This window comes from Euprymna scolopes, chromosome 10 (assembly GCF_053919585.1).
Source record: "Euprymna scolopes isolate OS-2025 chromosome 10, ASM5391958v1, whole genome shotgun sequence".
NCBI lineage: Eukaryota > Metazoa > Mollusca > Cephalopoda > Sepiida > Sepiolidae > Euprymna > Euprymna scolopes.
The window spans coordinates 122,108,304-122,122,437 of NC_136491.1; the positions used below are offsets into that span (position 1 = coordinate 122,108,304).

At 29.5% G+C, this 14,134-nt stretch overlaps 1 protein-coding gene across 12 annotated transcripts in view; it reads right to left on the reverse strand.

The window, feature by feature from the left end:
- Window positions 1–14,134, reverse strand: part of LOC145286261 (trinucleotide repeat-containing gene 6C protein-like) — a 143,939-nt gene that overhangs the window by 17,856 nt on the left and 111,949 nt on the right. For all 12 annotated transcript variants that reach the window (XM_080135087.1, XM_080135085.1, XM_080135093.1 and 9 more), the window contains one exon: window positions 1–13,809. This exon is cut by the window's left edge and continues 17,856 nt beyond it. In XM_080135087.1, coding sequence (XP_079991213.1) covers window positions 13,324–13,809 — 486 coding nt within the window. In that variant the 3' untranslated portion in view covers window positions 1–13,323. The remainder of the gene's footprint in view (window positions 13,810–14,134) is intronic.

Genomic DNA, 14,134 nt, shown 5'->3' on the forward strand with positions numbered 1-14,134 from the left:
AACAGATAGCAAACACACATGTAATTGCCATATAACTCATGTTAGCAGTCATGAGTAATCTGATACTTTCAATTAAATTGTTTTTTTACAAATGTAAATTACATGAAAATAATAAATTGAGATTTAAAAAAAGCATGTTGTGTGTGTATATATTTTAAATCTGAATAAATTTTATTTTACATTTAAATCTTATAAAATATTTGTTAGAAATGAAAGCATTATTGCAAATCTTCATAATAAAAACAATAATTTCATAAGATTTCAATTAAAATTTTAAAAGGAAAAGAAAAGTTAAAAGATAAATATTGTCACTAAACAAAATCAACCTAAGGAATACAATAGTTTTGTTTTTCTGTTTTCATTTTCTTTTTATTCTGATTGTGGCCTTCTCATGAATATAAGATAGACTCTTGCAACTAGCAGGGGCAGAAATTTGCATTAACTAAGAAGTCAAGCAGGAATATGGCTGCCTATATCTGCCCCCTGGTGGCAGTGCATGGAATAAGGAGGGAACAATTTTAGAAAGATATCATACACCGTTCTGTACAGAATCTCAATCCTCGATAAATACCTTTGCAATTTTTTTTTTTTTTAAAATTTTTTTTTTTTAATATGAAAACAAATGATATCTACAATGTTGTCACTACACAATTTTTGCTCGGCCAAGAAATATTTTTGGCACTATAATAATAATAATAATAATAATAATAATAATAATAATAAAACGATCAATGGTATTAAGATTTTCAACATTACTTTTTAAGCATTTTTCTACTTGTTTTCATTGATTTAATTTAAACGAACAGCTATTTTAAGTAAATAGAAGTTCAATTGTGGACATATTAGTCACTCATACACACAGACCCAAAGTGAAGATGAGGGGGACACCAAAATTACGCATAAGGGACAGTAACAACGATCATCAAAGGTATACAAACACAGTATGGAGCACGTTTAATTACAAGGTCAGATTGAGCAGTTTTAACTTGGGAAATAAGTGCTTTCTCCCCAATGAGCTCTGAAAGACTGACTCAGTGATATTCTTCTCAAAATGTTTTGCTTTGTTTTTAACAAAGTTTAGGCTACAAATATAATCATAGTGTTGTTGATTTTTCATAAAGTTGCAGTCATTATAACTGCTGATTAAAACTGAGCCTTGCTGCAGCCGGGAGGGGGAACACAGACTGGAAATACCAACAGCAGAAAGAATATTTCTTCTTTCTGGGGGTACGAGGAGGATAAAGTGATAAAAAGGAAAACCGCCCAATACTTTCATTCTAACAAAAAGGAATGCAATATTTTTCTTAACTTTGTACACCTTCCCCAACTCTCAATTTTGTTAACAAATGTTTTCTTTTCTATAAAGCACTTATTTCTATTTTTTCCTTTCGTTAAATGATGTTATGGTCATTAAAACTAAATCCTTAAGTTTTCTTAGTATTAAGCAAGGCAGGAAATGCTGGTGTTAAAGAACAAATCCGAAGAAATGGATGTGGGCATTTATCAAAAAACAAGAAGACAAGGTCTAACTTAACGAGACAAAAAATTTATAAAAAAAATATATATGTTGTCTATAATAGTAGTGCAGCCAGAATTACAGAGAAAAAGAAAATAAGTGGAAAAAAAGAGTAAAAGGATGTACACATTTCAGTATAACCATATAGGTTGTTTTGTTTGTGTCATTAAATCAAATAATGATAATGAATAATAATTATACAATATTTATTATTGCCATTAGGAAACATACAAAAGTTAAAACAAAAAAATAAGATAAAAGCATCTGCAAGAATTATTTATGAATCCAAAGAAAAGAAAATGTTTTAAGAAAGCTATACTGGATGGAAGTGTCTTTTATAACCAATATTGCTCTAGAAAATGAACAAAAAAAACAAATAAAATAAACCCAAAGAGGAGGAAGAGGAGGAGGGAAATTGCATTTAGATTAAATGATAGAAAGGGTCATATGTTGATTTTTTTTTAATAGCTGAAAATCAACAGAACTAGATACATGAATAAAGAACTTTTTAACCTGATGTAATTCAACAATTTTTTATTTATTTATTTTTTTTTTTTAATATTTAAAGGCTTCTGGTTGTTTATGAGGTTAATCTTTTTTAAAATAAACGTATAAAGTTTTGAATAAATATTCTGCTCAGTATATTAAAATATTGATGCCCTATGTTGCACAGTTCAAGTTGGTTTGATTTCATTCCGAAACTTGGGTTAGATGCTATAAATTCAACAGATGTACACATGTCTGTGTCAATTTCGATTTTTCGACAAAACACAATCACGACATTCGACCTGGTAATGCATCAAGACTCTTCAGAATATTTATCACAAGAAAGAATTGATGTCTTTTACAGGTGAGAGGTCAGAACAGTGTCATTATCTAAATTTTTCGAGATAGGTAGTTTAAAACAATTATGCCATGTGACAATTTCTTGTAACAATAGCTATTTCACTTTCCTTTGAAAAAAGAAAAAAAAAAAAAAAATGCCTCCTCTACATATCTTATTTTTATCATTGCAGATATATGTGAATCTAATGTAGAAAGCTCTCAATTTAGTTACCAAATTTTCCACCATATACTCCAGTATGTTTGAATTATCTTTAATAAATCTCATCTTAGAAAATTGTCTCTCTACAAGATACATCTGGTCACTTTCATAAAAACAAAGCAGATTTTTGTACTTTAGCTAATATAGCACAGATTAAATATTGTAGTTTACTCGATAGCCGCCATGAATCGTACTAAAGAAATGCAATAGGTAAACAGGAACACATTTGATATACATGGTGCCTAGCATAATCTGAGATCAGAATCTGCTATCACAGAGTATCCAAAAGCCTTACTGAGAAAGAAACAAAACTTGAAAGACTTTGGGAAGAGCAGGCAAAAAATAGTCTTATTGCACAACTCCAGAACAGTTTGATTCTCCCACAGACATTCCATATGACCGTAGTCTATAAATTTTCAACAGAAAATCACTTCTATCAGCAAAATTCAATTGATAATAACAATAAGAATTTGTGTATTTGCTGGAGGTCAACCTATTATTTTTCACTTTTATTTTTCATTCTTCTTGAAATGGCAAGTACCCAATCAGTATTTATTATAATTATTTGATAGAAAATTTGGTTAGATCAAAAAGTAACGAAGGGTTTGTGCCTGTTTATCTTGTTTAATGAAATGGAGTAGAGAAGAAAGCAAATACTGATAGTAGGAATTTGTTATTTTAACGGAAATGTCAATGTTTATAAGACGAGTATAATTTCAATTATCGCATGCACATTTAAAATGTGATAAGCGGTTCTGTTATTTTTCATTTAAGAAGTTTCAGCCCCATTTGATATGAAAACATGAAAACAGCAGATATGTTCACCTCTCAAAAGGTTTGCTATTTAAAAGGAAATAGTTTATAACTGATTGTGCAAAAACAGTATATAAGTACTTGAAAGATATGTGTGCGTATATCAAGATATTAACACTAGAAAACAGTTCCGTTTCTGATACTATTGTTTTCACTTTACTTTCCCAAGTTTTAATGTATCTTTATTTAAATTTTAATTAAAAAGGAATTATTAAAAAATATTTTTTTTTACTAAAAAAAAAAAAAAAAATGGTGAAGATTTGATAAAATAGAATACTGTAAGAGATAAGCAATAGATTTTCCTTTTCCCAAGTTTAATATTTCTTTCACATAATAATGTTCATTTTTTTAAAATCAATTTTGTTTATAGGTCAAGCAAATGATTCTAAATCAAATAATGAAAGTCATTGTTGAAGAAGGCTAGATTTGAGAGTAGCGAAAAATGAGTAGGCAAAAGAAAGCATAGGCCCAAGAGGATCAACAGCTAATTAGTCAGCTAGTATATAATTCAACAAGAATTGATAACATCAAATGTGAATTTATTAAAGTAAAAATTTTATGGTGCAAACCTAAATCTATATCCATGAAACTAAACAAGAATAGCATGATCAGAGAGAATGAGATAGAACTGGATCAAAAGGTGGTTGTTTTATTGTAAAAAAAATATTGTGAATATTTGATCAAGCATAGTTTTCAATAAAATGAGTTTAAAACAATCTATAATAAGTTTCAAGCTATATCACAAATTGGTGGATTAATTAACAAGAGAAATACTTTGGAATTAATACAAAGACAGAGTGAATATGAAATATATGAGGCATCATCTGAGAACAGCACCTAGGAATCACACTGATCTCAGATTAAGTCAGGTAAATAGTCAAGAAGTACGATCAGATAGAAAACATGTTTAAAAATGAAAGTAAAATTGGGATTAAAGAAAATTAAAGCGTTTAAGCAGATATACAAATGACTGATGTAAAAAAAAAAAAAAAAAAAAAAAAAATCAAAGCCTTGTTTAGCTGAGATCCTAAATATAAGTTCAAGTTGAGAGAGAAATATACCGGGTAAATCACTCTCTTTTTTTTTAAATTTTGAGAGATGAAAAAGGTGCGCAGTGTGTTATGTTTTATATCAAAGTGTTTGACATGGTTAGACATCTAATGATCATCTTAATGGAATGACGGCAGGATTCAATCATTTGTTTATAGCTTTCACATAAAAAAAACAAAAAACTGAAAAGAATAAATAGAAATCAAAATAATTTTAAGTATCTCACCTTTATCAGCTTATTATATTCGTTTTTTAAAGGCCAGATTTGAAAACGATTCTTTGCATTTAAAATTGTGTGCATCATATTTCTTCTTCCTACATGTGAAAAATAAAAGCGCCACAAATAAATTAGTTTTGTTCCTTCATAAAATGTTATCACTGCTGCTATGTGAAGTGTGACAAAGAATGAAAGCATCCGATAGGTCAGTGATATTTGAATGCTATTTCAAATGTAAGTTGATGCCTACACTTGATTGGCTTTACTTGATCAAATCAAAGCAGTCAATAGTAGCTGTCAGTCTAATTCGTGCTTAGTCTTATGAGTTCAATCAGTCAGTTGTGAAGAGGTATGCCAAGTCGCAAGGAAAGAAAAGAATTTTTAGCAGAGTAGGGTTATTTTGTTGGTTATTTTTTGTTAGTCCTCTTTCTCTCTCTCTTGAATGCTAGGCACACATGATGGTCACTGGCTAATTTCAAGGCATGAATTTGTGTCAATTGTTTAAACACTTTTTTTGTTAGTGAGTATAAGTGACGGGTTGCTATATAGATAATATTTAGATAATGCTTTTCTTAAATTTTAGTCATCTTTGATTAAGGATCAGTAATGGCATATATATATATACACACACACACACACAGGGTGTCTCAAAATAATGTATATATTCCTTAAATTGTTATAACTTGTCTAATTTACTGATTTTAACTTAAGATTAATAGAAGGGCAGAAGAGTAAGAATACAAAATTTTCAAAAAATACTGATATTAAAATCAACAAAATCTTTTAATAAAGGTAAAGGTTTAAAGCAGGAAATCAGAAACAATTTCAGAAAAAGAGTAGCAATTGAAGCAGAATGTGCTCAAGTACGAGAGTAAATGTAGGACATTTATAGGTGCATTTCATTATGATGTGAAAAGTGCTCAGCAGAACAGATTAGGATTTATTTTATGAAATTACCCCAAGTAGTTTTCACTTTCATTAAAAGTTAATTTTTCTATGATTTTTTAATTTTATTGTCAGTGTGTTCAATGTGTATTCTTAATCTTCAATCAATTTTGTTTGCAAGTCAAAATCAATAAATTGAAGGAGTTATAACGATTCGAAGGATATAAACATTGTTTTGGGACATCCTGTATATAAGACCCACAAAAGATCTAGCGACTCCAACATCTTCCTGAACCTCCTGAAACCCCATTTTTTGTTTGTTTGTTTGTTTTTTCTACATTTAATTTAATTTTTTGAATGTCATTCATGAATCTTAATGGTTTAGCACCAATACACATATTCACCAGTGATTCTTTTAAGTCAACTTCATCATTGTGCTTAATCTACGAGACATTTACAGCATGATTTATTTCTGTCATTAACGATGCTTGTGTATTCGTATGACAAAGATAAACACTGAACATGAGCTAACAAATAATACTTTTACAAGTGTAAAACAAGTCAAATAAGTTACATTTCCTCTATTGATATATATCAACATTCTTGATATTAACAACAACAAAGGTAGAGAGAGGGAGAAATATAAAGAATCTGCATAGAAATTCATACCTCTTTGTGGTGGTGGTGATGGCAGCAGAAATGTGAACAACATTTAGATAAGAATCGTTGAAAAATAGAGGAATTTTGTGAAACCAATGAGTGCTTTACTTACAATCTTTTAAAATAAGATGTAGCTTTGTCTTCTTAAGAATGTTACTTGCTATTTAAGATCGGTTATATTGAAGTGGTTGGCTCTGTAAATGCCTGCCAAATTTTATCAACAAGTTGTCTGATTTGCAAACAGTGAAAGGACTTATTAATTCAGTGTTAATTTGTTGTCTAATTTTTGTAGATTTCTTTCTAATTTTTTTTATTTTGCAAATATTAATTTGTTTTTTGACTTTCAGAAATCATTTTACATATATTAATTTGTTTTTGATTTTTAGGGATCATTTTACAAATATTAATTTGTTTGATTTTTGTGAATTAAATTATTTTTTGCAGATTATTTTGCAATTTTTATTTTTGTGAATATCCAAAAATTCTCATTAAAGATTACCTAATCTTGAATCATAATTTTGTTAACTTAATTATACCACTAACCCTAAGTCTGGATGGCAACTACTATCTAAGTTTGGAGGAGTTTTCAAATAAAATCAAACAGTTTATTACTAATGAAATTTAATTATATTTTGCAAATAAAAGATCATGCCTTATCAAATATAGAATGTTGCCAAAGAAATTGTATTTTATATTATGGATATTTTGCACACTGGACTAACATGTGAAAGTTCTAAAACAAATATGATGCTTTAATTAGTACTTTCAACAATTGTAAAATTAGATAAAACTAATCAATAAAATTTGGTGGCCATTTTGGTAGCTAACTGCTTCAATATAACCAAAAGATCTATATGCAAAGCTCTTTTCATTAACATATTGAGAAACAAAAGCAAAAACAATCTTAATTTCGTTTTATCTTTTATTTTAGGAAAAGTTCAAACTAAGCAGTTTTAAACAATTTCAACTCTTTCAAAAGAGACGAATATCACAGCTTTACAAGACAGAAAAGAGTATTCCCAAGTGAAGAATTAATAAAAAAAAAAAAAAAAAAAAAGAAAAGGTCTTGCTTGATTGCTAATTCAAGAACTAAAAAGAATAAATGTGTGTACGTGAATGTATGCGCGTTTTTGAAAAAAATTATAATTACCTTAAAGTCCCGTAATAAAGATGAACATTTACTTTTTTTTTTTTTAACAAAGAAGGAATATGAAATACTTTAGATAAACTTGGCACCTTTCTTGTCTCCCACACATTTAGATGATTGCAATCTCCAAATGCTAACAATATCAAAAACATACAATTCACTTGCTTTGATTGGCTGGCATTATAACAGTGTATGTAAGACATCACAGAATATCAGTGAACCATTGTGGACAGTTCATACTTTCAATTATGAAGTAAAAATCAAAGGATTAAATGGAATGAAACAGTGATTTTGCTTCTTTTTTATACATTTTTTCTTTGTTTTGAATTATTTACTTGGGAGTATTTATCATAATGATTAGCAATTTTACAATTATTCTATCACCTTCTGAATATTTTGGTTTCGTACTATCCAGTTTTTCTGGCTTTTTATATTTTATTACTTGATTGGATTTTTAAAAAAATTTTGCAACAAAATATAATGGATTTAAAAATTAAAAAAAAAAAAGATGGAATATTCTGGATTTTTAAAGTCACATTTTGTCCATTAATATTCTAATGCAGTTTCTTTAAATTTCCAAAATTTAGGGAATAAAAGATTATTAGAACACCTAATGATATATATATATATATATATATATATATATATATATATATAGTATACTTTTTCTTTTACTAATACAATGTTTATAAGGCCACTATAGAAAAATAAAATGTTAGGAAGCCAGCAGTATTTGGTCATTGCGTAGTAATATAAGACCTACTTAAAAAGGTGGAGAGGCTTTAATGGTGAGTAATTCCATTGTTTGGGGAGGGAGATCTCTTTTCTTTTTCTTTAAAAAATTTACCAGGGTAATACATACAGAAAGCACCAGTCTAGTAAAGGCCACAACAGACCTTCAAATAAGGGAGAGGGATGGGAGTAGAGTTAGGGAGAGGGCAGGTGTCAAGAGATGATTAGATGAAAGTATGTTAATAAAGCTCAAGCACATATTGAGAAGTTATTAAGAGAATAAAAATGATCCGAGCCAAGTATGAGCAATTTAAATTCAAGGTTAATTGATAGAAAGGAGGAGGAGGAGAAATTGAGGAGAAGAGAAATCAAGAAGAGGATGAGGATAGAAAATGAGGAAAGGAGGAAGAGAAAAAGCAAAGAAAGGAGGAGGAGGAAGTGGAGAGAAAGGAAGGAGAGAAATCAAGGAGAAAAGAGGAAAAGGAGGGAGAGGATCAGAATAATGCATACCGTAAAACGTAACTGATAATTTTGATATTGTTTTCTTTCTGGAAAGCAGAATAGTTTTAACATTTATCAAACTTTAATAACATTATTGATAGTAGTAGTAGTAGTAAAATCGTGTCCATTATTACTGCCCTTGGATGCACCACTGATAGCAATTGTAAATCTGAACAAATGGACGCCTTTAAAAGTTTAAAAGAAAAAAATAAGTTTAAAAAAAAAATGGAGGGGGGGGGGTTGTCACTGAGCATAAAATAATTTATGGGCATAAAATGATTTGGATATTATATATATTTTTTTTAAATTAAAATTGGTTAAAATGCTTTAACCGAATAAGAGCAACCAATTGTTAACAATTGGTAACAAATGGGCAGCAGTAATATAACTACTGAAGCAGAGAGAGATGAGTTTACATTCAATAGAATGGTGAGTTTTTTATGCATCATGGGTTCGATTATCTGGAGTTTGTTCCCTTTTCAAACTCTATTTTTGTTTTTATGGCTTGTATTTCCAATTTTAATTGTAGGACCAATTTACTAATTCTTTTTTTACTCCACTCTTACAGGAACAATTGTTGAACCTGGGGAGGAGGGTGGGAGCACACAATATAAAAAAAATACAATTTTTTTTTATTATAAATATCTATATATGTCCAACCCAATACTGAACAGCTGAGTAATTTTTTTTTTTTTTTTTTTTTTTTTTTTTTTTTTTTAACTTTTTTTTATCTTCAAAAACTCATTCCCATAATCAGCACAACTAAACATTATATATACAAAAAAAACACAACAATCTGCAATTGCTACTGTGAGTGCTACGACCTGAGAAAAAGCTGCCATTTCTAATACTGGAATGTGTCAAGTCCGTACACAAGTTCCTATGGCGATATAAAACACCCACCCATGATTGATCCACAACCCAGAAAAAAGGAAAACATCAGTTAATTATTATCATAGAATTATTATATCATTATCATTCACAGATAAAAAAGTAAATAAATAAAATAAAAGACGAGTACTGAGAGCAGTAGAAAAACAGTTCAATAATAGTGAAGTGTTAGCATGGCAAAATGACAGACAAATTATAAACAAGAGTATACAAAAAAGTGGGGGTGGGCATGAAGGGCCAGAAGAGGCAGTTTTGGATTTTTAGCGGTGGTGGTTTGCGGCGGTTATTTTGTGATAAGTCTGCCTCTTCAGCAGCAAAAAGGGTTTTGTTATTTTTCATTTTGTCATTCTTTTTTTGGTTTTTTGTTTTAATTTGTCCTTATTATAATAGGTGCTATTATAATGTTATAATGATACGACATAGACAACACACAGCCTGACTGGCAAGCTAACAAGGCCTTCTCATTGATTGTCGTAAAAGAAAAAGAAAAGAGAGAGAATTGTTTATTTTGGTTTTTAACAGACTCAGCAGTAGTAAGAATGAAACTGACTTTGAGCTGCCACTTGCCAGTTTGTAGCAGAATAGTGATACTGCCTTGTTTGAGGTTTGGGGGCGGGAGTTTCCTTTAAATTTGCTTGCAGGTTGTTGTTTTCCGTCTAATTAGTTTTAAAAATGAAATTCTCTCACAAATATTTTTTCCTCCAAATTAAATCTTTGCTTCTTCAAAATACAAACTTTTTTTTGGATGGGGTGGAAGTGAGGGCTTTTGTTTCCCAATATTTTCTTTTTAAAGATTTGTTTAAGGGAAAATTGATTTCTTTGTTTTATCAAGTCGTTAGTAATCTCTCTCATCAATACATATCGTGGAAATATTTTTATGACTAAATCATGAGTGAGGTGTAATAACATAAAATATTTTGTCGATAAAAAGAAGTCAATAGCAGTTAATTTCATTTTTTTTTTTTTTTTTTCATTAAGTACTGAAGTATGATGACATTTGTTAGACTGCCCCCCCCTTCTTCTTTGCTCAAATACTTTTTTTTCATTGAATAGAACTGACAGGTTCTTTGAGGGACAAAACCAAGACAGCAGCAAACACACTGGCTTAAACTGATGATGCATCGTTTAAAATTCGGTAACTCTATGAAAATTGTTACCGAGAACTTAGAGCATAAGAAGTTGATTTAGGTGATCGAGAAATGAAGTGTTGCACATTTTGCACCCTTACAAGTTGGAAAATCTTACATGGAAAAATGAGAAAAGTTAAAAAAAAAAAAAAAAAAAAAAATGACTGGCTACAAATTTTGTTATTTTCTTTAGATTCACATCTTTCACAGATTTCTATTATGTAAGACACTCTACAATACATATTTCGTTTTTTTGTTGTTTTTGTTTTTTATTCTTTGGACAAGTTAAATTATGGTTGTTAAAGTAATAATCAAAATTAATTTTAGTCATTCGAAAAATAAAAGGCTTGCATACCAACTCACCCACCCATCCCCAGCATTTCTTTTCTTTAGTTTTTTTGTCTTTTGTTTTTACATTTTTGAAGAAATATTACAAAGTTATATGAAAATTACAAAATCACTTAATATTGCAGGAGACAATTGAACATTTGCAATAAAAATGCATGTAAATATCTGGCATTGCTATTTTCATCTTTAAATGTCAAATATCCCAAATGTTTTTGTTTTTTTTAAAGATTTTTCTGTTTTTTTTCCACTTTATGCTATCACAATGCTTGAAATAAATTCTTTAAAATTATAATACGCAATATCAGTTTGATTAATAAAAAGAAAAATATTAGTATTTTTTATCTTCAAAATAAAATTTACAGGATAATGAATGTTTGAAAATTGGAATAAATGATTAGATTTAGCAGCCTTGATAAAATGATAAATTATAATAATTTTTTTTTTTAAAAAAGGAAAAAGGAACTGTTTTCTATCTGTAAAATATTCTGCAGTGAAAATCAATAAAAGTGAGAAAAAAAAAAGGTTGGATAATAAGTAGCATTTTGTTGCTATTGTTTGATCAACAGTGGCATCTTTTTATACACAAGAGACTTGAAAAAGGGTTCTTACCTTAAAACCTCTTAAGTGATTTGTCAGCTATTTACTGTTATTACTGCCACACATTTGTCTCCTGTGATCACAATTCCTGATTTTTTTTTACATTTTTGTAGCTGCAAAGAGGCAGATAACTTTTACTGGTGAATGGCTTTGATCAATACAACTTGCAAAGTCTACAATTATTTTTTTGGCATAATGAAACCGAGGAATGTTTTTAGAAAACGTTTTCATAGTTTCAGACATTTAAACTTTTTAAATGCGGCCCTAAATTTGACAGATTTTTTTGTGATACTTATGTCAATAGATATATGTTGCAAATTTACACAATACTAAGAAGTTGTTAGCTTTTTAAAAAAATTTTTTTAAGTAAAAGAAACTTAATTCTTAATATCAGCAAGGTTATATATTCTTAGGTGGTTTTATGATTTGGGTAATATAAAAATATGTCTTTTAGCTGTTAGTAATATTTGTTTACTTAAAATTAACTTACGATAAACTAGAATAAAAAAGGAAACTAACAAATGATATAACTTTCTTCTTTTTTGGCACAGAAAAGAACACTTTGTTCAGCATATTACAAAACTTTAAAATCGATAAAATTCTACGACTTGAATGAGAGAAATGTAATGGAGTAAGGGACAAGAACAACTCCAACCAAATAGATTTTCATGGAAATGACTTCTGTGAAATTTGCTAAAATCTGATTTTTGGAAAATTTCTTTTTTGTTTATATATTTTTTAGATATATATAAGCGAGAGATGTGTGTTAAGAGGTGATTTAGTTCAGCACACGTTTGTAAAAGAAATAAAATTTTTTAATTAAATTTTAACGGAAAGAAATTTGGTGATAAATATCAAACTTGTAGCCAGGAATTTGGATATATATATATATATATATATATATATATATATATAGTGTCTTGTGATTTTTTTTTTCTTTTTCTTTTTCGATTTGTGTTTGCTTTTTTTTCTTCTTTATTGTTTCTCCTTTGTTTTCTCTTGACTGCTTTCTGCAAGAGATTTGGAAAGCAATGAAGAATCAGCATCATCAGAGCAAGATTTCACCTCACTTCATTTTTTTTTTTTTAATTTTTTTTTTTTGTTATCTTTTCTTCAAGATGTTGGATTACTCATGTCTAAGTAGAATTTGGTAAGCACCGCTCTCTGCCACCAGCATCCAATGCTGTTGCTGCAGTAGATAGAAACTAGTAACATTTCCATTGCATTGGACATAAAAAAATTAAAAATTTGAAAAAACTAGGCATAAGTTTAAATATCACATCACAAATGTTTATGACTACCTATGGTCGTCAACTGCAACCATCTCTTTTTTGGGGGGAGACGGACTAGACAACCACTGATTGCACCTGGTCGATTATAGAATATTTAAACAACTTTTGGAATAATTTTTTTTGTTTTGCTTTTCTCACATCTTTTTTTGTTGTTAATGCTGGGTGGTTATCAGATCTTTTCCTGTTTTTTTTTTATATTTATTTTTCATAATCCTTTTGTTTTATGTTTAAAAAGCAAGATAATTATGGATTTTTTTTTTCATCACTACGAGATCTGGTTTAACACAGGAAGAATTTTTTTTTTTTTTTTTTTTTTTTTAAGAATAATTTTTGTTTTTAAATAAAAGGGGCAAAGGGGATCGTACAGACACATGTGAGCGTATATGTGTGCAATTTTAGAAAAGTGATAAAAAAAAAAAAACAATAAAACTAGAGATCACAAAGAGAATGGGCAGGTATGAGATGAGAATTTGGAAGGGGGTGAACAATTCTGGCTTTAAAGTCACATGGAATCTCCCCCAAGAATATTGCCCAACAAAGGAGCAGAACCAGGATCTTCAAGTTGAACTCCTCCCCAGAGACTAGCATTCCACATGGCATTTCCTGGGAACCCTCCAAATGATACAGAGGCAGGCATATTCCAATGTGTATTTTCGTTGCGGCTGCTATATTGGGGGGGTGCCCCTGGCTGTGGTGGGGGTGGGGGTCTGTAATCGGACTGAGAAGACTGTGACCATTGACTAGTGGAAGGGGGTGTAGCCGTTGTTGTTGAACTCTGCTCAACCAGATGATTAGCTTCGCGTTCAGAGACAAACTCAGCTAGAATGGTAGTATTCCCAAGCACACAGGTATTCAGGGCTTTTTGAGCTTTTATGGCTTCATCCTTAGAGGAATAGCGAACAAGAGCTTGGCCATGGTTGAGAATCAGGTAGAAAAATTGCAGTGGCCCATGCTGTTGGCACAAAGTTTTCAAAGTGGAGCCATCAATCTGAAAGAAAATGTATATATATGATATAAATAAGAATATTTTATATTAGATTCTATCATGATAAAAGGATGTTTGATAAGATAAAGCATTAATATAAGATGAAATAAAGTGATAGAAATTAAATGATAGTAAGAAAAAAACAGGGAATTTTTTTTTAAATATGATTTTTAATAGTGAAGTTAAATGCATGAGATTAAAATGATTGATATCTGTAAGCATTCTAATTAATGTTTTAGATGAGGATGATAGTCCTTCCAAATCATATTTTGAAACAGAATGTCCCTCTGATTCGCATTAGAAAAGAAAGAGTAGGCAACATTGGCAT